General features: G+C 37.8%; 1 protein-coding gene across 12 annotated transcripts in view; it reads right to left on the bottom strand.

The window, feature by feature from the left end:
* Positions 1 to 25,890, bottom strand: part of tnnt1.S (troponin T1, slow skeletal type S homeolog) — a 55,301-nt gene that overhangs the window by 11,329 nt on the left and 18,082 nt on the right. Inside the window, exons 4-11 of one of the 12 annotated variants that reach the window (XM_041570485.1) lie at positions 25,193 to 25,216; positions 24,875 to 24,895; positions 20,313 to 20,339; positions 18,010 to 18,036; positions 9,539 to 9,560; positions 7,620 to 7,680; positions 3,895 to 4,011; positions 2,938 to 3,015 (exon numbers count right to left, since the gene is read on the bottom strand). In XM_041570485.1, the coding sequence (XP_041426419.1) occupies positions 2,938 to 3,015; positions 3,895 to 4,011; positions 7,620 to 7,680; positions 9,539 to 9,560; positions 18,010 to 18,036; positions 20,313 to 20,339; positions 24,875 to 24,895; positions 25,193 to 25,216 (377 nt within the window). 12 annotated transcript variants of the gene reach the window in all.

Here is a 25,890-nt window from a genome sequence, read left to right as displayed (position 1 = left end):
AGCTTTACAACCTATAATCGTTTATAAAAAAGCTTTGTATCATAGTATACAAGACAGCTTTATAACCTATAATCCTGTATAACGAAGCTTTGTACAAGAGAAACTATTGAACCCAATTAGTTGATGACCTAATACTTGTATTTGTTCCTAATATGTTTATAACATTTGGAAGTTTTCATGGGGCCTTCATTTATTATAGCCAGGGGCAGAATGTGCGCTACTAGTTGACTATATATGATCTTTGCTTCAGATGTGCTTGTTGAGAGTCCCACAGTATAGTTTAGGTGCCCACAGTATAGTTTAGGTGCCATATGTTAGCAAATTTAGGGGGGAAGGAGGGTACCCCAAACAAATTTACGATCTTTTTCACCCTTTAAAATACAAAAAAACACCAACTCCAAAAAAAAAAAACTCAACTTTTTTTTGAGGAACTCCTATCTACTCTATTGCACTTCGCCTGGTCAGAGGTGGCGGAGGCAAGTATGGCGATAGAGGTTATGGTCAGTAAAATCAAAAACTTAGTGAATTTGCATAGTAACGCTCTTTCACCAGAACGAAAATTCGCCTGCCGTTAGAGTGCGAAGTTGCGCTAGAGTCTTTCTCTTTAGCAAAATTACACCAGCTACCATTAGTAAATTGGCAAAGTGCCAAAATGACGTCAGGATGGTGAATTTTCGCCAGCATAAGCCACTTCGCCCTTTCGTAGATTTCCCCCATAGAACCTCAAGTAAATCATGGTATTGCCTACATCAAGCCTTATGCACACCTTAAGCTGGCCATAGACGCAAAGATTTGATCGTACGAATCATCGAACGATTGGACTTCACCATCTCCCGACCTGCCACTAACCATTTCGATCAAATAAAGTAGAAAAGAACAGATCAGCCGATGTTCTGCCCCTGACAGCAATCGTACGAAAGTTATGTCCGACAAAAGCTAGTGACAGTCTCCCACTGAAAATCGTATGGTCGTTAATACATGCAGAGATATTATCAGCAACCGACAGAAATCTTTTAACCTGTCTGATCGTCCGAAAAATGCCGGGACTCTCCACACACATCGAGGATTCGTACGATCAGATCTTTGCGTCTATGGCCAGCTTTATAATGCCTGAGTTTCCTATGCAATAATATAATAAGCTTAACATTGCTTCACTGCAACTCCCATGTGTGAAGCACTGTCAACAACATGCCCAGTGATCCACCAGCTCTCACTACTTTTACAACCACCCGGCATTAGACAACAGCAGGCTTAACCACTTCTCTTTAAGGCGTGCGGTGAAGCTAACAACTGTCAAGGTTTGAGTTGGTTGTCTAGCTCTATTTCTACTCCCAACTAGACATTTCAGCTGTGCCCTACGGTATGGCATGACCTACCCCTAACAAGAACGACTTTACAAATGGTTGTTTTGGGACAAATTCTACCCACAATTCAGGATAGGTAGGAAGGGGAGGGGGTGTACTTTACTGTGTGGGCTACATTACGGCACAAGTTTTTGATTGTTGTTATTATGGTTATATATTATGCTCATAGGAATGCCTTGACTCACATAGGAGCTCTAAATGTACACACCCTGGTTAACCCAATGCGTCTGAACAACGGGGATTAGCATTACTAGCTGGAATGTGAGGGGTCTAAATTTTCCAATAAAGTGTAGATTAGTGATGGACTTCCTCAAATTGCTTTTCTACAAGAGACACACATGATCGGCTCTAAAATATTGGCCCTAAAGAGGCCTTGGGTTTATTGAGCCTATCATGCAGTATATTCAACACACTCATCAAGGATATCCATTTTCTCTAGTATTTATAGACACATGGAGGACTGCTAATCCCAAAAAGAGGCACTTCTGCTACACAGACTCTCACCTAGCCCTAGTATAGATATGGCCTTCATCAATGTAGCTGTTATCCCATATGTAACTCATACCTGTTACCTATTCCCCAGAGGTATCTATGATCACGTTCCGGTACAGTTCAAACTCTTAAGGTGGCCATACACGGGCAGATAAAGCTGCCGATATCGGTCGTTTGGACCAATTTGACAGCTAATCTGCCCGTGTATGGGGGCTTCCGACGGGTCTTCCCAATCGATATCTGGCCACGATATTGACCGGGAAGGTTTGATTTTTAACCGCACAACCCTTCGGAGCTCCTTGGTGTATCGTAATCCGATCGTTCGGCCATACGGCTGAACGTTCGAATTACCCCCGATATAGCCATGCCGTTATTGGCATATCGGGGAAAGATCCGCTCGTTTGGCGATGTCGCCAAACAAGCGGATCTTTGAGTCTATGGCCACCTTTACTCCCACAAAGACCAGAAAGGCCCACCCCTTCCATCAACCCAGTATGGTTAACTGTTTTGGATAATTTTAAATCAGTGGAAAGGGCAATTTGTACGCAACTCCATAGCGTCATAATATTACAGAGTATAAGAACAGTCACACTGAGCAACCCAAGCCCTAGAGGAACAGGTAACACGACTGGACCCACTTTCTGCCATGTCCCCCACTCCTAAAAATATGAAGCAGCTATAGGAAGCACAGGATAAATACTCACAAAGTCTTAAAGAGATACTGACATAAGATATATTGGATTATTATTGTTATTATTGTCAATGATTATCTGACACCCAACTGCTGCATGAAGAGAGAATGAAAAGAAACGAATGCTGAGAGAGGGATAGTGAAGATAAACTTAATTGTTTCAGAAACGGTACAAAACTTTTAATTGATTATATTTAGAAAACTTCTCATTTCAGTATGCTGAAGCTGTTAGTTCCACTTTAACTGATGACTGCTATGATGAGGAGGACACCTTGCTTTCATTGTAATTAGAAGCTTCTGGATAACAAATTCCATACCTGTACTAATCTATACTCAGCTATCAGAACCCAATTACTAGCCACAACTTCGGCTACAGATGTTATAACTTACAGCCATCCTTGCTTGTCTTTCACGCTCTTTCTCTGTCCTGAAGCGCTGCTGTTCCGATCGTTCAGCTCTGCGTCGCTCCTAAAATATTCAGAAGCAAGCTAATTCTCTTTTTTTACTGTTTAGTGTATTATAATTAATCAGTGATTGAGTCATTGTAGCCTTTAAACAAAAATATCTCCTTTTTAATAACTGATCTTCCATTTGTCTTCTCGTAAACGGTATATATTAGCGTTTAGGGAAAGATCAGTTAAAAATACCTGTAACTTCTTAAAAATGTTCAATTAAAAAATACGAATGCAGTTTGTATACTGCATTCTTAACACTTGTGAGAGTGCTACTTGCTTTGCCGATGGAAAATGATATATCTTTTGTGCTCGTAAATCATTAGTGCTATTACTGCAGATGTCTAGGGAGAAATATCAGATTTATCATAGCTAGGGTATACAGTTTGCTATAAATTAGAAAATAAGAAATGCTGAAAATAAGAAATGCTCTGTGCACATATTATAAGGATCACTTATACCTACTGACAGGGAAACTCAGGCTGGAAACAAAATAAATAAACTGCTTAACTGTGAAGTCAAGCAAGCCATGAGGGTGAGCTCAAGCATCTGCTGGGGAGAAAATGTGTCCCCTGTAGCTGTTGACCAAATGAGTTCGTCCATCAATAAAATATTCACATGAATAATGTTCAACAATATATAACAACAGTCAATTGTTGGAAGAGGTAGGAGCCAAAGAGGGAGAGAGGCCCCTGTAATACACAGAGACATGCTCACTTGCGAAAATAGCTACAGAGCACACATTTTATCCCAGAATCCATCTGTTTGGGCTAAAAAATATAAACCATGTTAATAGCTGAAGCATTGCTGCAGTTTATTTCATGGATGATAGAGGTGCACATTTTATAAATCAGTTATAATGAGACTGTGAATAATAATATGAAGATATGCTTACTATTCTATCCTTTAGTCCAATTAATTCTTCTTCTTCCTTCTTACGTTGTTCAAAGTGTACATCGATGAGTGTCTGAAGCTCCAGAAAATCCTTTTCCATTCGTTTCCTGTGGATGTCCTGTTATGCAAGAATTGTCAAAAAATAAAAAATGTAAGTGTTTAATGGGTCTGTTCTAATTAAAACATATTACCTCACTAGACAATGCTGCATTTGATAAAATGGGCTATATCGGGACTATTCTATACTTTTAATTACAACTCATCAAGGTTGTGCAGTTGTTATATTTTTTGCTTGCATTGCCCATTTAGTTTTCTCTAATATCTCCAGTTTGGGTTCACACTGAGCTGAGCATAAACTTGTCCCACCATAAATGTTGCATCAGAGAAAGGCAAAAAAGTACGATAATAGGAAGCCACCAACAGCACAGTCACTCAACAACACTATGCAATTGCGGCAAGTCTTTTGAGCTGTTCAGCTTTAGTGGGTGGGTTTAAAGAAGAACTAAACCCTAAAAATGAATGTGGCTAATAATGCCATGTTTTATATACTAGACGTATTGCACCAGCCAAAAGTTTTAGCTTCTCAATAGCAGCAATGACCCAGGACTTCAAACTTGTCACAGGGGGTCACCATCTTGGAAAAGTGTCTGTGACACTCACATGCTCAGTGGGCTCTGAGCAGTTGTAGAGAGGCTAAGCTTAGGGATCATCTCAAATCATCAAACAGAAAATTAGGTTGGCTTGTCATATAAGCTGATCTGTGACAGATGGGGAGCTACTTGGGCATCTTTGGAGACACAGATCTTTACTGCTAAAGGGATGTGGTTGCCTTGGGGTGGTACAGGAGCCCAAAACAAAATGTACAATATTTATAGCCTACTTCTTTCGTTAAGCTTTAGTTGTCCTTTAAGAGACCCTTTATTCTTCAGTCTCTCCCCCATTAGTAAGAACAGAATTTGCTTTCTAGAAAACAAGGTAAGTTGTTAACAGAGCAACAGTATTTCCATAAGTACACAGTGTTTTTACAGATTAAGAGGTAATAATACTGGAAATTATATACTTTGACTGTTTTTATATTTTCTTTAAAATACGCAGAAGCCTAGTCATATTTTATAGGCTTTAGAAGTAGTTTGTGTTATTTTGTAGCCAATTTTCTCTTCACACCTTAGAGGAAAGTTTGGGTTCATTTCCATGCCCACTGCTGCCCTGGGCTAGCTACTCATTGTAATATTAGGTTATAGGTTACATCTAGGAATCCACTCTGGGCCAACATTATTCGAATTACTTCTCCAATAATAAACTACAGGCTTATCAGATATTGTAATGACAACGATTCTTATTAAATGCAGTTGGCAGGGATGTCTGTTTCTGACTCTTTCAAGCTTAATGTTGTTATTAAAAAAAAGGTGAATTTGTGTTACAGTCTCTCTAACTAAAGGATTCATTTGAGAACTGGTACAGGTATGGGATCCATTATCTGGAAACCCATTGTCCAGAAAGCTCAGAATTACTGAAAGGCTTTCTTCCATAGACTCCATTTGATCCAAATAATCTAATTTAAATAATTTCCGTTTTCTCTGTAATAATTAAACAGTACTTTGTACTTGATCCAAACTACGATATTATTAATTCTCATGGGAGACAAAACCAGCCTTTTGGGTTTATCTAATGTTTAAATGATTTTTTATTAGACTTCAGGTATGGACATCCAAATTACAGAAAGAGCCCATATCCAGAAAATACCAGGTCCCAAGCATTCTGAATAACAGGTCCCATACCTGTACTTGGGGCAAAACACACTGTATTTGTGCCTTGCTCCAAATGAATTGTTGCTTGAGTTTTGCTGCATAACGTGCAAAGAACTGTACGCACTAATGCATGGGAGCCCTGAAATTACATCCGCCTTGAGGTAGTTACATCCAGGGCTTCCTTTGTATGTTGTACCCACTAATGCAACCACTTCACACGTGTAGACCTATTCCAGCAGTGGAAATGGCGCTAATCACATCCACGCTGGTGCAATAATGGTGCAATAAAACCATGAAACCTACTTGTAAGTTGTTAACCAATGCAGATTCAAATTAATATTTTGGACATTATGTGACATTGTGGGTATTAAAAAAATCCAGATTGTGCATGAATATTGTACCTTGCTTTTTGCATCTGCTTTTTAAACAAGCCCTTAGGTGTATTTCTTCCATCATTCCAATTACTTGTAATTAACTAATCAATTCTGTATAATATGGGACTGCAAAGATTTCAACTCAGACCAGTATAATTCATTATTTCAGGTAAAAACAATCTCCCTGCAGCTCAGGCACCCGATTTGGGATTTTAGGGAGCAGCATAATAAGTAGCACCATATAAGGATATGTTTGTACATGTCTGCATGTATGTTATTTATCTATCAACAAATGATTATAAACTGGGCAGCAAACTGGAAAATGAGGTTCAGTGTTGATAGATGCAAGATTATGCACTTTGGCAAAAATAATATACAGTAAATGCAAGTTATACACTAATTGGCAGCGTGTTGGGAGTTTCCTTAACTGAGAAGGATCTAGGGTTTTTTTTGTAGATAAGTTGTCTAATTTCAGGCTGTGTCATTCTGTGGCCACTAAAGCAAATAAAGTTCTGTCTTGCATAAAAAAGGGCATTATCTCAAGGCATGAAAACTTAATTTCACCTCTTTATAGGTCCCTGATATGGCCTCATCGGGAGTATGCAGTGCAGTTTTGGACTCTAGTTCTTAAGAGGGATATAAATGAGCTGGAGAGAGTGCAGAGATTAAGTGCAACTAAACTGTTAAGAGGAATTGAAGACTTAAATTATGAGGGTAGACTGTCAAGGTTGGGGTTGTTTTCTCTGGAAAAAATATGCTTGAGAGGGGACATGATTACACTTTACAAGTACAGCGCCGATTCTGGGGCTGCTGCCGCCCCCCTCCTCTCCCGCTCCGCGCTTAAAAATTAGCGTCGGAGCGGGTTTCAGGGGGCAGTAGTGCATTGAGTGCTAGAGCGGTCTTTGCACTAGCAGAGCCGAATTTCCGGATTAAAACCCGGAAGTTCTGCTCTTAAAGTTACAAGAGGCGGCTTTTTGCCGCCCCTTGTAACTGGCCGCTCGCTGCCGCATGAGGCAAGGGTTTCACCTTGCCTCATGGCAGAAGCGGCCCTGTACAAGTACATTAGAGGACATTAGAGAAGAATAGCAGGGGACCTTTTTACCCACTGCAAAGAGGATCACCGCACCAGAGGCCTCCCCTTCAGACTAGAAGAAAAGAACTTTCATTTGAAGCAACGTAGGTGGTTCTTCACAGTGAGGACAGTGAGGTTGTGGAATGCCGTGTCGGATGTTGTTATGATGCTAATTCAGTTAATGCCTTTAAGAGTGGCTTGCATGATTTCTTGGACAAGCATAAAATCCAAGGCTATTGGGATACTAAAATCTATAGTTAGTGTATGAATATATATAGTTTATGTGAGTGTATGGAGGGGTCAGTGTGTGTATGTATGGATGCTGGATTTCATTTGGAGGGGTTGAACTTGATGGAATTTGGTGTTTTGTAATCCCGATCTAACTATGTAACTATGTAACCTTTTGTTTGTATACATTATGATTTTCTTTGAACACAGCTTTTGCTCCTTACCAAACAGAAAAGGATTATAGTAGAGAAATAGTAGAATCAGTAGCACCATTGTATAAAATACACAGAGCAAGAATACTTACATCAAAATCCACCCTCTCTCCCTCAGGCATTTTAGGAGGGGCAAGTTGTGGCATCATTGGTCTGTTGATAAAATAGCATTTATTGAAGAAAGGTTAAATGGCAGAGCTACTAACAACCCCTACAGGCACCATAGTTGTACCAATGGTATTTTCCAAATTTAATTGTAAGTAGTTTTTGCTTGCTTTTAGTAAACTGATAACAAGGTAGGATTAATATATTGCCAGTGAAACTCTATTTGGTCTTCTTGGAATTCAATATCTATTCAAGTTAATGGTATAGAACAAAGCTATCGAACATTTACAATGTTGTGAACTGATTCAACACTATACAACAGGATGATGGTAGTTACTGTGATCCTGTTCCAAAATCACACACAAGATAACTGCTTTGATTATTTTTGGATGTTCACAACAAATAAATATGGCACCACGGCCCTCACTTTCTTATTCATACTTCTGTGTAATCTGCTTCTTTAGCTGGCAACTACAGACAGTTTGCAAGACAGCCAGGTCAGCCAGGTCAGAACATCTGAGGGCCAGCTTAAAGGGATTCTGTCATGATTTTTATGATGTAGTTTTTATTTCTAAATTACACTGTTTACACTTAAACACTTAAACAATATAAAATGTCATTCCTGAACCAGCAAGTGTATTTTTATTTAGTTGTATTATTGGTGTGTAGGCAGCGATCTCAGGTCATTTTGCTTGGTCACATGCTTTCAGAAAGAGTCAGCACTTTAGGATGGAACTGCTTTCTGGCAGGCTGTTGTTTCTCCTACTCAATGTAATTGAATGTGTCACAGTGGGACCTGGATTTTACTATTGAGTGTTGTTCTTAGATCTACCAGGCAGCTGTTAGCTTGTGTTAGGGAGCTGCTATCTGGTTACCTTCCCATTGTTCTGTTGTTAGGCTACTAGGAGAGGGAGGGGTGATATCACTCCAACTTGCAGTACAGCAGTAAAGAGTAACTGAAGTTTATCAGAACACAAGTCACATGACTGGGGGCAGCTGGGAAACTGACAATATGTCTAGCCTTATGTCAGATTTCAAAATCTGTTTGCTCTTTTGAGAAATGGATTTCAGTGTAGAATTCTGCTGGAGCAGCACTATTAACTAACTATTATTTTTTTTTCCCATGACAGTATCCCTTTAACTGTAGGTGATTTCAAAGAACTCCTTTGTGAATATTTCCCAATACATTAAATTTAAAAATAAAACAGTAATTGCTCAGGAATTTAATTATGAGTAGAAACCTCATTGAGGTGAAATGTTTTTTAAAAGAATGATTGAAGAGATAACCTTGGAGAATCTTGTGTAGCCCCACAGGCCCAAGTTGTACAGCCACCAAGCAATACTCTCCCTCAATAGCTTAGTCATTAGTGAGGCTTTTACTACCAGAAACGTAACTAGAGGGGGGGCGGGCCCTGGCGCAGGACGCGCTGCCGGGCCCCCGTCCTCCTCCATACGCCCGGAACTGCCCGGGAATAAGCGGCGCGCGAACTGCCAGGGGGCCCTGAGGGGATGCGGGCCCTGGCCCACTCGCACCCCCTGCTCCCCCGGTAGTTCCACCATTGTTTACTACTCTTCAATGTTACTTTCAATTTGATAAACAATAATGTCACTTGTAATATAGTGTAGACACTTTCTCATTGCATAGTATAACATTATAAATATATCTGACCTGTTGGGAAAACAAGAGCAAAACCTTTTGTTAATTGCAACTGTCTTTCTCTTACTTGGATGCTGTTATATGTAATTTAGCACAACAGGAGCAACATAGTAAAAAAGATCCATATACTCTGTCCACATATATCAGTTCTATACCCCAAAATAATGTATATCTAATGTATTTTCTTATTTAATATTGAGAGTCCTAACACAACAGTTTTCAAATGTTGTCACCTTTTCTCTTTCTTACCTTGGCCTCGGGCGCTCCTCCTCTGTAAACAAAGAAAAGGACATTATTGCTTTATAAATTACAAATTGTTGTACAAAATACAGCTGTTAGCACCAGTCATAAGGAAACCTTTAGAGTCCAGATGCCTAGCAGAGGACAGATGTGTGAACCATCTTTATGTTGTTTTACCAAACTATTTATTTGGCAACTCTCAATGACTCTCAAACCAACACTTGTAAATAGGCTACTTTACTTTTTTTATACTCAGGAGTTTGAGTCCTGTCATTGCTCTATTGACATTTTTCAGAAATTTTTCACATTTGTGAAACAATCGAGAAGGAGCTAAACACTAATGTTTCGGAGAAATTCACAACTTTTAAAATTCCATTGCTCATATCTAGTATAAAGTGCAAGATAAACAATCATTTTGATGGCTTTGCTCAGCTACCAAAAATAGGTTTTAATACAAGCTCGACTTTTTTTTTTACAAAGAGGCCCATTTCCAATTTCGAATTCATGGGAATTTTTTTTAATACGAATATACTCACATTTGGACTGGGAGGTTATTTAAAGGGGTTGTTCACCTTCAAACAACTAGTTGTTTTCAGATAGATCACCAGAAATAACGACTTTTACAATTACTTTCTATTTTCTATGTGTCACCGTTTTCTTATATTGAAGTGTAAAGTGTCATTTTTCACCTTTTAAAGCAGCTCTGGGTGGGAGGTTTGCAGACCCTGTAAACTGTTCTAAATTGAAACATTTAGGGGCATATTTAGCAAGGGTCAAATTTCAAATTGAGAAAACATCGAAATTCGAATAAACCGAAATTAGGTCGAAGTTTTTGGTTTTTTTTGTCGAATTGGTCCATTTTCAATCTAATAGGTCCGTATTCGGCCGAATTAAAATCGTAAGAATCAAAGGAATAGCGCATTCCATCTAATTCGATTCATAGTTTTTCCCAAAAATACTTTGACTTTTCAAAGTCCACCAATTGACTCCAAATAGGTTCTAGGAGGTCCCTCAAAGGCTAAAACAGCAATTCTGCAGGTTTTAGATGGCGAATGGTCGAAGTCTAATTTTTAAAGACAGTACTTGATAAATTTCGATTTTTAACAAATTTGAATAGAATTTCTACTATTCCCTAGTTGAAGTACACAAAAAATAGCTGAAATTCGAATTATTTTCCTTCGAAAATTCACTTCGACCTTGGATAAATCTGCCCCCTAGTTGGTACATTTCTTATCTTTGTCCCTGCTGAGCAGAATCTCTGGGTTTCATTACAGGCAGCTGTTAGACTTGATACAATAGTTGCTAATACTCCAGAGACGCTGCTGAGAAATGTATCAACTAAATGTTGCAAAATTTTAACAGTTTAGAATCTGAACCCGAATTACAGAGCTGCCAGACTAAAACACCAGAGACAGGAACATTCAATTTTAAACTTAGATTTTGGAAAAACAGTAAAAAATAAATAATGGACAGTAATTGAAAAAAGTCTTATTTCCCCCGTATTTACTGAAAAAAGTGTTTGGAAGGTGAGCAACATCTTTATGAAAAATTTGAATGTCTAATATTCGATCGAATGGTTCTCACCCAAAAATTCTGAATCGTATTTAATTTGTATTTATAGCTGAAGTGTGATAAAGCTCACATTCGAATTTGCATTAAAATTCAAATGTGTGAATTTTTAAACTCAAAAATTTGAATTCAAATTTACTGTTCGACCCTTGATATATCTGCCCCTTAATGTATTGTTTTCTTTCAATCAGTATATTTGAGTATATATTAAAGTAGATTGGTACAATAGATCATTGTAGAAAAGAGACATTCACAAGAGGTCACATCTTCTAAGATGCTCACAGATGGCAGCTGGAAAATAATGACTGTTGCTGTTCAGGAAATGCTTGATGCCCACAGATTAGTTAACAAGGATGATGAATTAAGAAAGAACTGGGCTGAGTCATAAAAATTGCTCAAGGACAAGCATTGTGTCAGTTTCTTTGTATATGTCATATATGATTGCTTTGGGCCACCTAAGGTCAAACTGTGTATTCACCCTGTACTGTGTATAGAAGGGCGAATGCTTTTTATATTTGAAATCCTGTTGTTTGATAAGGGGGAATCCTGACCAAAAGCTGCATCCCAAAGTGGGTCTTGAACACAAGAAGGCTAAAAGTATTTTTAATGTTAATTTTCAATTTCAGAATGCATGAAAATATAGAGAAAATTGCTTTCTTAATTACTTCTTAATTTGCATACATGCAGGCTCATGTGTCTAATTATATAGTAAACTGGTTATTCCTGCCATTTACTTTACAAACATAGTCATATCTAGATCAAGTTCCCAAACTGTTGCATAGCAGTGATAAGGAGGGCTCAGCCTGAAAACCACTTAGATTGAGATTTGAGGTGAATGTTTTTGCTTTGACTTCTAGAAGCCCTGCTTGAAGGTTAATTAGGGTGAGATTTGTGGTTATTTACTACTCTTGGAACTATAGCCGGCTGACTAAACTGGAAAGATTTTCACATGTCGCCAACCTTGGTATGTGATAAACGGTGGCTTCTGACTAAATGTTGGGCAGAAAAAAGGTGCTTGAACCCAGAAAACCACTGAACTAGATGAATTTTGGGGGAACATCAGAATTCATAAAACAGAGAACTCTTTATTTAAATAGTACATTTCCATCCTCTAGGTTCTGCATACCCTCAAATCCCAATGCTTTTTACACCTCACGGAGCAGTGGCTGAGAAACTTGACAGGTTTCTTTTCTCTGCAGTGATTATTAAGGATTACAATTTCTTAATCCCAAAATGCCCAGGTTAAAGTACTAATGACTGATTATTATTAATACGTGTAATAGCTGTTAGATGCTGTTCACTATTAACAGGATGTAAAAGTCCAGCTCTCCTCTAACTCCAATACTGGGAGAAACTGGAAATTGTAGTTCAGTGACTGATGTTATTCAGTGAATGGATGATGCATAATCTCCATAAAGTGCAGTGAAATGTGTTTTTATATTTATATACATATATATTTATTTAGCTTTGTACTTTGGTTTTTTGGCCACTCAGCCACAGATCTGTTGAATAGCTGCTGTACAACTCCTATTCCTGGCTATCTGCTCATATCATGCTTGAGGGCACAGACCAAATGCAGCACTTTGAGCTCAACATCTGCAGTCCTGGGGAGCTCACACATACATTTGTTTTTTTTTCTGGGGAAGCAGTAAGCTCATTGCTGGAAGCTTTCAGATCTTCAGAGCAGGCAGTAATTAAACAAGCATGGAGACACAGTGCTTATTTACACGTCAGTACTTTAATTATAACTCTTTAGTATATGTGTAGAACCTTTTAGAGATGCACCCCCGTACTTTAGGTTATGGCCTCCTACTGTTTGCACAAAGGAACACAAATAACCTATTGCCTTATTGTCTTTTTAGTAACACATGCACGTCTGAAAAATCAGTGAAACCTGGTCTAGCATTTCCCAAACATGCATGTATCACATGGTACTGTAATGTTATTCTTTATCAGGTTACAAGCTGGCCATTTATGCATACATATTGTCAGCAAATACCCTTTTTTTTCAAAGTTTGTTAACCCAAATAGAGGGTCAGATCAGATTGATGAAATCATTTGGCCCCTTGTCCAATGAGTAGTTATTTGAGGGGCCTGTACTGATCCATCAGGACAGCATCGGTTGTTGAATTTCCAAACTTCATAACTGATATCTGACTGAGAACCCGTTTAGATATTAATCTGTAAGGCCATCAGTTTCAGGCTGATAAGCTTTTGAACTGGTCAATTAAAGTCTAGTTTTCAGACAATATAAACCCATGTAGAGAAGACACATGACTTCACAATAACAATTAGGAAACATTTTCTCCTAGGTGTTAAGAAGACACATGACTTTAGAATAGCAATTATGGTAGGACAAATTTTCTCCTAGGAGTTAAGAAGACACGTGACATTACAATAGCAATTAGGACACCTTTTCTCCTAAGAGCTTATAAGAAAAACAAACATGAATGGTTGGTAGTTTGCAGTTCAACTCAAGAGCAGCCAATCCAACCCCAGCCCTATATCCCACGTTGAGTTAAAAATCAGATTTAGCTTGCTTGGGATGGCAGACTGCATAACTGTTTTTTAATAAAAACAGACTTGTAACAACCTTTTGTGAAAGAGGTGAACCTCCATTTATCATCAATATTTCAACAAACTAAATTATAGTATATTTCCATAATAGTGGATTTATTAGAATTTTGGCACATTTTGGAAACACCATCCTAAACTAGTAAAAGTACAGCAGGCCACTTCCTTGCATGGAATAACTACTAGAAAGGCCGCAAAACAATGCTAAATATTGCTTTGTATAGCCCTAAGAAATAAGGGATGCTGTACAGTAGTGTCTATTATACAGCAATTATTACTGTGTTCGTACTACATGTAGTAAAGCTAGGCTTGGATTCCCTTTTGAAAATAGATCTGTCCCACCTTTAAAGAAGAAATAATGAATTCTTTTGTACAGGCATTTCCCTGTGCGACCGGTGTAGGGTGGGGTAAAGAATAATATCAAGATAATCGGAAATGAAAATACAATACAATGTAACCAGCCCAAGCATGTTCGGTTACATATATATACAGTTTATTCAATAGGAAAGTATAAGTAAACATGGGGTGTAAAGAATGTTAACTCTTTAAATCTATCTAGCTGCCTGTGTGTGATTTATATATAGTAGGTCAATTCCAAAAAAAAGCATATCATGGCCGTTCTACAAGATTTATGACTTATAGCAGGTTTAAGATGGCTAGACACATACTAATAACGTTGTATGACAACATTTTATAAGATTATTGGTACAGGTATTTTTTTTTTCAGAATGCTCTGGACCTGGGGTTTTCTAGATAAGGGTTATTTTTATAATTTGGATCACAATACCTTAAAGTGGATCTTTCACTTACACATAAAAAGTGGTATAATAAAAATTGTTTGCAAATTAAAAATGGAACTCAAATTTGTTTTCATTAAACCATCCATTAGTAATGGGAAAATAAATTTGCCAGGCATTGCTTTGCGGCTAAAGATCTGATTAAAAAAAAAAATCGTTGCGCATCAAAATTGTCACTTGCAAAAAAATTGTTGCACGTCAAAATTATTCGGACGCCCATTGACTGTAATGCATTTGGAGAAAATAGTCGCGCAAATAAAAATTGTCACTTGCGTCAAAAATTGTCGCACTTCAAAATGATTTTGACGCCAATTGACTTCAATGTGTTTTGCTAATTTTCACCGTCACCGTGAAGCGAAACAGCCCAGATTCGCCCATCACTACCATCCATACCTTGTATAAAGGTATTTAAATATCTGAGCTGTCATTTATTACCTGCCCCACCTCTATGCCTATGGCAGTCAATTAATATCACTATTTCTATTACTATTTCCATTCAGCACTTCCTAGATGTCACTGCCATCTCCACATTCCCCCTCCCTCCTAACTTTGGATTGAATTATTTTATTGATATGGATGCTATGGGAAATGGCCTTCCTGTAATCAGGATCTTTCTGCATATATGGTTTCTGGATAACAGATCCCATACCTCTACATGGATGGTTGCCCACTGATCCCGACTGATATCCATGTACCATAGCTAATGGTCAGATAATTTGGTAGGTTTGAAAAAATGATCCGTCTATGCAGCCTGTGAGTCAGTACAAGTGAATTATTCCAGAATTATGGGACTTGCCCATACAGGTAAGGTGATGCAGAGGATGGGTGGACCCAACTGCAGATCAGTTAAAGAGGTAGTTCACTTTTAAATACTTTTAGGGGCATATTTATCAAGAAGTTGTGAGTTGATTGAGAGTTTTTCTACGTCGGATAAACTCGAGTTTCGAATGTTTGCGTGTTTATGGAAAAATCCAAAATGAAAAACGAAATGGAAAAAACTCTATTGATCGAGTTCATGTCCCAAAAATACTCCAATTGGTCAAGTTTTCATGTAAAAACCCTTAAATCAACTCCCATTGACTTCTAGTTTTTTTGCTTCATAAATACCAGACATTCGAGATTTAGAAAATATCTCCAATGTATAAGTTTGGGTGCAAAAAAAATTCGAATAGTGGAAAGTTTATGGTGATTTTGCAGTTGGGCTGCATTTTTTTTATTTTTGTATCCATGCGGTGGTTGGTAAATTAATATAAAACCAGTTGCAAAGTTGCTAAGAATAGGTTGTTCTTTAATATAATAAAAGCTAAACTTAAAGGATGAGTAAACCTTTAAAATAAGTAAAGGTAAAATGGATGAGGGTGCTATTCTAAGCACTTTTGTCATTTACTTTCATTATTTATTTTCTTTTTTCCCCAAGATATTAAGGGATACATGTCTTGTTAATATGAATGAATTTTGTTCCAACAGCGCCACCTGCTGGTCAGTTTCTGACCAGTCTGACCACCAAGTAGTCAAGGAAGTTGTCAGGAGAAAGAAAGAGGCTGCTCTGATGTTCTTCTGCTTAGGAAATATTTGAGAAAGGTTTCTAATTGTTTTCCTAAGCAGAAGAACATCAGAGCAGCCTCTTTCTTTATAAAGATACTGTGCTGTTTTTAGCATCCTTACAGGAAATACATGTTTGTAAACCTAAAAAACGAAACCTTTATTCAAATACCAAGAAATTATATTCACAACTATTAGTTGAGGTCTGACGGATGTCAGAAAAAACAAAAATTATTTTAGAAAAGAAAAAGAAACCCCACCAATTGTTATGATTCTAAAATTGGCCAAAAATACTGCAACGTGATTTATTACACTTGTTTACTGACAACAATTCATAGAGAATTGTAATAGAATTAATAAAGTGCTAGTGCTGCTATAAATTCATCCATAATTAGAAAAATTTTTCTAATTATGGATGAATTTATAGCAGCACTAGCACTTTATTAATTCTATTACAATTCTCTATGAATTGTTGTCAGTAAACAAGTGTAATAAATCACGTTGCAGTATTTTTGGCCAATTTTAGAATCATAACAATTGGTGGGGTTTCTTTTTCTTTTCTAAAAGGAAATACATGCTTACCCAGTGATATCTGACAGCAAAGTTACAGACATGACCTAGCCTGAGACATACTGAAATATACTTATGATTATTATTACTATGGTATCATGACATTGGCACTTTGCTTCAAAGACTATGATGTCACACTGGGGTTTTTTTTTATTAAAGGTTCAGAACACAGCCAGATATATGAGCTCTGTGTTCATAAATGAGCCCTATTCTATTTAATTTTAATCATGTTCCTCATTGACAGATGCAATGAGGGCAGGGTGTGAGAGAAAGGCTTGGGTTCTTTCTTGCCTTATGGATTCAGAGTGGAGCAAGGAGATGAATATGCACAGACTGGGGATTACTTTAAATACAGTGGGCGGGGATGGATTATGAAGATAATTCCCCTTTCTCCTTAATAGTTGGTACTATAGGCACCATCTCTCTTTACAACACCTGCTATCCGACAGCCACAGTCCCCTCCTTGAGACTAACATCCCACTGTTACTATAGGCACCATCTCTCCCTACTATACCTGCTATCCCACAGTCACAGTCCCTTCCCGGAGACTATTATCCCACTGTTACTATAGGCACCATCTCTCCCTACTATACCTGCTATCCCACAGTCACAGTCCCTTCCCAGAGACTATTATCCCACTGTTACTATAGACACCATCTCTCCCTACTATACCTGCTATCCCACAGTCACAGTCCCTTCCCAGAGACTATTATCCCACTGTTACTATAGGCACCATCTCTCCCTACTATACCTGCTATATCACAGTCACACTCCCTTCCCAGAGACTATTATCCCACTGTTACTATAGGCACCATCTCTCCTTACTATACTTATTATCGCAGAGACACAGTCCCTTCACTGAGACTATTATCCCACTGCTATTAATGGCACCATCTCTCCCTACTATAGCTGCAATACCACAACCACACTCCCTTCCTTGAGACTATTATCCCACTGCTACTATAGGCACCATCTCTCCCTACTATACCTGCTATCCTACAGTCACACTCCCTTCCCAGAGACTATTATACCACTGTTACTATAGGCACCATCTCTCCCTACTATACCTGCTATCCCATAGTCACACTCCCTTCCCAGAGACTATTATCCCACTGTTACTATAGGCACCATCTCTCCCTACTATACCTGATATCCCACAATCACACTCCCTTCCCTGAGACTATTATCCCATTGCTACTATAGGTACTATCTCCCTACTACCTACATATACTTGTGGATTTTTTTTTTAAATGCATTGTTCATATTTGCTTTGAGCCATTATAAATCATCACACCCTGCCTACATTCTTAATGACAGTAACTAATAATAACTATTCACAGCAAGTTGCCCAATGTTCCCTTATTTCAAATTAGCAGAGCAATACAAAACCTCCTGTGCAATTTCCTTAGAAACGGAAGAATGCATTACCTTCCTCCATGTGCTCTCCAAACTCCTCTGTAGTTTCAGCAGCAGCAGCAGCAGCAGAATGGTGCAAGGAAAGCAACATGGGCCGGGAAGGGGAGAAAGAGAAGACAAACACAAGCTGCAGTTTAACAGAAGCAACAAAGCTCTTAGAACATTTCAAGTCCTTACACTACCACAGTAGCTTGTTATAGTGGTCTCTCCAATCTCAGGCTGAACAGTTTTTTAGACTGTAAGCTCTTTTGGGCAAGGCCTCTCTTCCCCTTGTATAGTTTATTGTTTGTTCTTTGTATTTACTCTATGTGTTTATTGTATACAACTATGTATTGTACAGCGCTTTGAAATATGTTAGCACTTGAAAAATAGGTGATAAAAATAATAATTCTCAACTCCCTGCGTCTTCTTACAGTTAAAACTCAAGAGAACATAGGTGGAGATCCTTATTAACCCTGTATTTTTTAATTAAATAGGCAGTATATATCATATATATCAATAAAAGGCATAGCTTTTATCTAGACTGCCATATCTATATAAATGCTTTCAATAAAGTATTGCCTATAAATAGCAACAATACAGAACCATTTGTTTACAACCACTCGATGGCTCTAATATATATGATGACTTTGTAAATACCAAGCAATATTGCAGCTGCTACTCATGCGTAAACTGAACTGTGCAGTTATTCATACATTTTCCTGTACATTTTATTGTATATGCCCATGGCACTCTTTGGGCATTCTGATAGCTGTTATGTCACTGTTCATAGAGATACACATGCAATTACGTCAGATACCAATTCCATAAATATGGGTCTGGTGAGAAGGATTTAATCAATTCTATTTAAGAGAATCCATGCTTTATTGCCCTAAGGGAAATTTGCTGTCCTTTTAAGTTCCCTGAATAATATTTTTAACACAGAAACACAAATATAAATAAATACACACACAAACAAGGGCAGTTTTACCTTAGTTATGTGTAGCTGTGCAGGTTTGTGTATTTGTGTGTGTGTGTAATACTACTATTTAACAGAACCTTAAAGGGATACTCTGGCACTGAAATCTGTTTCTTAAAAGAGATGTTTTTATATTTAATTTTGACATATACATATTTTCAGTTTCCCAGCTGCCCCAGTCATGTGACTTGTGCTCTGATAAACTTCAGTCACTCTTTACTGCTGTACTGCAATTTGGAGTGATATCAACCCCCCTCCCCCCCAGCAGCCTAACAACAGAACAGTAGGAAGGTAACCAGATAGCAGCTCCCTAACACAAGATAATAGCTCCCTGGTAGATCTAAGAACAGCACTCAATAGTAAAAATCCAGGTCCTACTGCGACACATTCAATTACATTGAGTAGGAGAAACAACAGCCTGCCTGAAAGCAGTTCCGTCCTAAAGTGCTGGCTCTTTCTGAAAGCACATGGCCAGGCAAAATGACCTAAGAGGGGTGCCTTCTTACCAATATTACAACTGAAAAAAACACTTGCTGGTTCAGGAATTACATTTTTAAATCATTTGCAGTGTAAACAGTGTCATTTAGAAATAAAAACAACATCATAAAAATCATGACAGAATCCCTTTAAAGGGCAGAAATATCTGCAGAGCTTGTTAAATTGGTGGCTGACCTGTTATAATGATTAGCAGTGCAAAACCCCTGTACTGACAGCCACAAGGAAAGCTATAGCCAATACATTACATGAAATACAATGGGAAAAGGAATCATTTATTGATTGACAATACACATTAGCAAACAGCTGCATCTATAAGAACAAATGGATTTTCCTGCAAAGTGACAGCTATTGCTTTGTAATAAATGATTCCACTCTCCTGTTTATGTCACGAAGCATTTACATAGCTTGAATAAGCCTGGGCACTGGTTGAATTGCCAATTAACTCTGGCCTGAACCAAATTAATTACTATGGCCTACGTTTATTCTAGGGATGCATCGAATCCACTATTTTGGATTCGGCCGAACCCCAGAATCTTTCGTGGAAGATTCGTCCGAATACCAAACCGAATCCGAATCCTAATTTGCATATGCAAATTAGGGGTGGGAAGGGTAACAAAAATTTATTTCCTGGTTTTGTGACAAAAAGTCACGCGATTTCCCTCCCCGCCCCTAATTTGCATATGCAAATTAGGATTTGGATTCAGTTCGGCCAGGCAGAAGGGTTCGGCCGAATCCGAATCCTGCTGAAAAAGGCCGATTCCTGGATTTGGTGCATCCCTAGTTTATTCATGCTTTGTATACATATACAGTACAAGAATGAGTCAGATGCTGGCTGAAGCTTATGACTAGACTTCTTTACCTTCTGTGGCTTCTTCTGCAGGTTCCTCTGAGAAGCAGAACAATGCAGCAGTAGCAGCAGAGCAGCCGAGCGGAGCCAGGCAAGCAGAGCAGGGAAAACGAAAAAGCAGCAGATTAACGGAAACTAACATAACAATGCTATCATAGTCACTATAGGCAATACAAACACCTGACTAAAAACCCATATCTGTCTGTATCAGAGGCTGTAGGCCACCCTAGTAGCAGAAATCAGTAGGCAGCCAGCTACCCGTGTCTACAGTATTCATATCCTAGTACCTTGCTTTCTTACTGGTCTTAAAGGGGAGGCTCACTACTTTTATGTTAATTTTTAGTATGTTATAGAATGGCTCATTCTAAGCAACTTTTCATTTGGCCTTCATTTTTTATTTCTTATAGTTTTTCAATTATTTGCCTTCTTCTGACTCTTTTCAGATTTCAAATGGGGGTCACTGACCCCATCTGAAAACAAATGCTTTGTAAGGCTACAAATATATAGTTATTGGTACTTTGTATTACTCATCTATGATCTTGTTATTCAGACCCTTTCCTATTCAAATCACAGTCTCGTATTCAGACAAATGCATGGTTGCCAGGGTAATTTGGATCCTAGCAACCAGATTGCTGAAACTGAAAACTAGAGAGCTGCTGAATAAAAAGCGAAATAACTCAAAAAACACAAATAATAAAAAATTAAAACCAATTGCAAATTGTCTCAGAATATCACTCTCTACGTCATACTAAAACTTAACTCAAAGGTGAGCAACCCTTTTAAGAGTCTACTTGTTCTTACTCTCCCTTTTAAGTCTTTGAAAGGTATAGTAAAATGTTAAATGACATGGACTCATTCCAGCAGGCTTTGTGAAATGCCTTTGTACCACACAACGGGGCAGATTTATCAAAATGTGAGCAGTTTTTATGAATAAAAACTCACCAACGTTCTGTTCATTCCTATTGGATTTTTGGAAGTGTATTTATCAAATGGTGGTTTCACTCATTGATCCTTCTAAAAATCCCATAGGAAGTAATAGCACGTGGCGAGTTTTTATTTGTTAAAATCTTACATTTTGTTAAATGTGCCCTGATATCATGTTACTGGGATGCCCCCATTCACGCTTGAAAAAGGCGGTGACCACAATATGCGTTATGTGCATTATAAAAAATGCATTTACTAGAAAAAAAGTTCTTGCTCTTTAAATCTGAGCTTGACAGCTATACTCGTAGCCTTGAGTAAGATGAACCAAAGCTGCCAGGTGCAACTCTGTGTCCTTTGCTTACCACCTGTTTAAAGGAGAACTAAACCCTAGTTATGAATATGGCCAAAAATGCCATATTTTATAACTGCACGTATTGCACCAGCATAACGTTTCAGCTTGTCAATAGCAGCAATGATCCAGGACTTCAAGCTTGTCACAGGGGGTCACCATCTTGGAAAGTGTCTGTGACACTCACATGCTCAGTGGGCTCTGAGCAGCTGTTGAGAAGCTAAGCTTAGGGGTTGTCGCTAATTATCAAGCAGAAAATGAGGTTGGTCTGTAATATAAGCTGATGCTACAGGGCTGATTATTAAATTCTGATGCTAATTGCACTGGTTTCTGTGCTGCCATGTAATAATTATCTGTATTAATTATTAATCAGCCTTATATTGTGACATTTCTATTCTATGTGTACTGTATATTGTGAGTGGGTCCCTAAGCTCAGTAAGTGACAACAGCACAGAGCATGTGCAGTGAATCAGCAGAAAAGAAGATGGGGAGCTACTGGGGCATCTTTGGAGACACAGATCTTTACTGCTAAAGGGCTGTGGTTGCCTCGGGCTGGTACAGAAGCCCAAAACATAATGTACAGCATTTCTAGCTTCTTTCTTTCTTCTTTAGTTAGGCTTTAGTTCTCCTTTAAGGTATGCATTAAAGGGGTTGTTCACCCTGAAACACTTTTTTTCAGTTCAGTTGGTTTCAGCCAGTTCACCAGAAATAATAAAAAAAATAAAATAAACTTTTTACAATTTACTTTCTATTTGTGACCATGTGACAGAAATGTAGTTTCATTTCTCACCTTCTAAAGCAGCTCTTTAACTATTCTAAATTGATACAGTTAGTTGATACATTTGTTTAATGTTGGCCCTGCTGAGCTGAATCTCTCAGTTTTATTAAAGGCAGCTGTTACAATACCTGCTAATATTCTACAAATGCTGCTGAGAAATGTATCAACTAAATGTATCAAATTGTAAGTTTTATCTGTTTCTGAGCTGCCAGACTTAAACAATAGAAACAGGAACTTTAAACTTAAATAAAAGATGGAAAGTACCCCCATAATTTTAGCAGGCAAGTCAGCAATGGAGGAAGGCATAGCGCAAGGTGCAAATAATGTATTTTAGTTTGTAAACTGCCTTCTTTGTAAATAGTCTCTGCTATGTCTTTAAGCTTTTTAACGTAAATTTAACGATTTCTTTAATCACAACTATTTATAAGTATTTATATTTTTGGAAGTGAAGGTTTTAGTAGAAAGATTTCAGATAATGAAGGTTTGTGGGACTTTGTTAATTCGTTGGGGATAATTTATTCTTCCTAGCCAGCCATCATTTGTACAGTCGGTGAAAGTCTTGAGGAAGGAGGCAGCAGCAGAGCGAATTTAGCCCAAGTAGATAAGCTGCACATTAAACTCTAAATTTAGCAAGCAGGAAATCCAGCCCTTTGAAAGGAAGCACAAGACACGACTTGTATTTCCCATCAAGTACATGCTACTGTCTGCAGCACCTTAGTCTAGAAAGACTTAGGAACATTTATTAATGTCTGGTATTGCTACGCTTAAAATTATGACAGGGCTTGTGGGTAGCTCCTTGTCACACTGGTCTGTTTCAAAATCTTCTCATTCACCCATTCCCACTTTGCCCCACTTCTTTTCTTTTCTTCTCCCTATTTCTTCTTTCTCTGTCTATCCAGTCCACTGTTGCTATGCCACTTTCTCCCATGCACAACGTTCTTTCTTACCCACTCTGTCTTCCCCCACACTCTTTTTCATGCCCACTATCTCTATTTTCCCTCTGCCCTCCAACTTTTTCTCTTGACTTGCTGTTTGTTTTTCTCTTCTACCCTAAATTTAGTCTCTCAGCCAAACTGTTGGATGTTATGCAAAACAGTTTAAATATATATACAATTTATATTACATAATATGAAAAAGTATCAAACTACATCAGGGGCATGATAATTAAACAATATATATTTGTTTTTAAGATAGCAGGAGTTAAGCCATGCTCTCTCCCTTTTAAGATATTAGAAGTCCTGCAATGCTGTCTCTCTCACTTTTAAGTTAGTAGGAGTTATGCCATGCTCTCGCTCTCTCTCTCTCTTTTAAGATAGTAGGAGTACTGCAATTCTCTCTCTTGCACTTTTAAGATAGTAGGAGTCCTGCCATGCTCTCTCTTTTAAGATAGTAGGAGTCCTGCAATGCTCTCTCTCTCTTTCTCTCTCTCTCTCTCTTTTAAGATAGTAGGAGTCCTGCCATTTTCTCTCTCTCTTTTTATAACAGAGCATTCAGATTTTCATTTCAGAGATCCTGAGTCTAATGTACTAACAGCACAATTGAAATTCAATGTTGGATGAAATCATTATGCTGCTTTATAAAAATCAGCAATCTCACGTGTGCACTTTGTCTAGATTTTGGAAATAGAGTGGCACATGGTATACAACACTTTATCACATGGGGTTGAATTTGAGGTGGCCTTGTTGTGTCTTCTTATGTGGGGAAGATGGTCCAGAAAATAAAGGCTTACTTCTCACAACAAAAAACTTTCATCAAAAATGGACATATAGTACCAATACCATAACTTTTGAAAAATGTAAGTATATGCACCAACATTTAACATAAAGACGTCCATACAACTTTAAATTTCCTGCCGTATGCAAATTGACCTGAGCGCAAGATCCCTAGCAAAGTTTCGCTAGGCAGAAATGAACGCTAGCGCATCATCACTATCAAATTTTGTATTATTTATAGTTTTGTAATTTTTTGCTTTCCTCTTCTCTTCCCAGAATACAAATGGGGATTACTGACAACAGAAGCTAAAAAAACTATTGCTCTGTGAGGCTATAATTGTATTGTTATTGCTAATTTTTATAACTTATCTTACTATTCTGGCCCTCTCCTATTCATCTTCCAGTCTCTCATTCAATCTGCTGCCTTATTTCTAGACAAACTAAACATAAAGCTAAATAATTTAAAATCCCCAACGAAGACCAACTGCAAATTGTCTCAGAATGTTTCTGTCTACATCATGCTAAAAGTTAATTTAAAGGGGAACTACCCCTTTAATTTTATTAAATTCGCAAGAATCATCCTTCAAACTTGGTTATAAAGCTGAAAATATATGTCTGTAACTGTGCCACTACACATATAAATTGTGAGCTGTACGTCACACAAAACTTGTATTTAATTTTAAATTGTGCCTAATGGTCATAAACAGACTTATACGATGGGCACTCTCAAAAATGGTGCTAAAATACAGCACTGAATACTTTCTCTAGATCATGTGCTTTAAAGACAAACAATTCCTGGACCCTTTCTCACCTTCCTCTTCTGGCTCTTCCTCTTCATATTGGTAAACAGAGAGGAAAGAAAAAGGTTCATTTTAGCAGCATCCATACAAAAAAACATGCAAAGGCTCTGCAATCAAAACTGCTAAAAATGGATTTGCAATCATTAATCTAATAATTAATTTAAAAAAAAAGTCTGTAACGTGTTCAGGGAAAAGTACTTGTAGATAAAAAAAAAAGGTAGAAGAATATTAAAATGTATTTAAAAAATAAATGCACATTATAGGCTTAGTTTTGGTGGGTGACATGCTCGCAAGAACACTGGAATGTGAGCAGCCATCATGTATCATACCTGCAGCAGCTTCCTCTTCTTGTTCTGCCATAGCAAAGACAATAGCATTGTTACACACTGAGCTTGACAGAAGCATTGCCAAACTATAAATGGGTTAATAACAATTAGTATTTTGAGCTATAATGCAACACCAAATGGAGCAGGGCAATGAAGCCTGGAGACAGCTAGAGCGTAATGTATTTTAGAAATCTGGCAGCAATTGCTCCTGTATGTTCATGCCTATAGAGGTGTTCACGCTTTTTAGCCCTTTCAGCCCACTCAGTGGGCAGCGTTAGGAAGTCTTTAAATAGGAGGAGCTTTCAACTAAAATATAAAAATTAAAGGCAAAACATACCAGAAAAAAATGTGTTTATTAAAAAAGTCAACACTGAGAGGCACATTTATCAAAGGTCGAATTTCAAATTCATGTTTTTAAAAACTCCCCTAAACTCCCATAAATTCGACCAGTCGCAATTTATTAATAAAATAATATTTTGAAAACTCTGATGAATTCAATCAACCTGAAAACTCGAATCAAATTCGATTCGAATTTTAAAAACTCAATACGAGTTTTTTCTCCGAAAAAAAAATATCGAACGTCAGGGAGGCTGCAAACAACTTCAGATTGATTCCTGGACGTCTCCCATTGACTTAAACAGCAATTCGGCAGGTTTTAGGTGATGAATAGTCGAATTCGTAAAAAGGGCCAGAGTATGATA

Source organism: Xenopus laevis, chromosome 7S (assembly GCF_017654675.1).
Source record: "Xenopus laevis strain J_2021 chromosome 7S, Xenopus_laevis_v10.1, whole genome shotgun sequence".
NCBI classification, from domain to species: Eukaryota; Metazoa; Chordata; class Amphibia; order Anura; family Pipidae; genus Xenopus; species Xenopus laevis.
The sequence above is the reverse complement of the archived record's forward strand: the minus strand, read 5'-3'. Positions and strand labels throughout refer to the sequence as shown.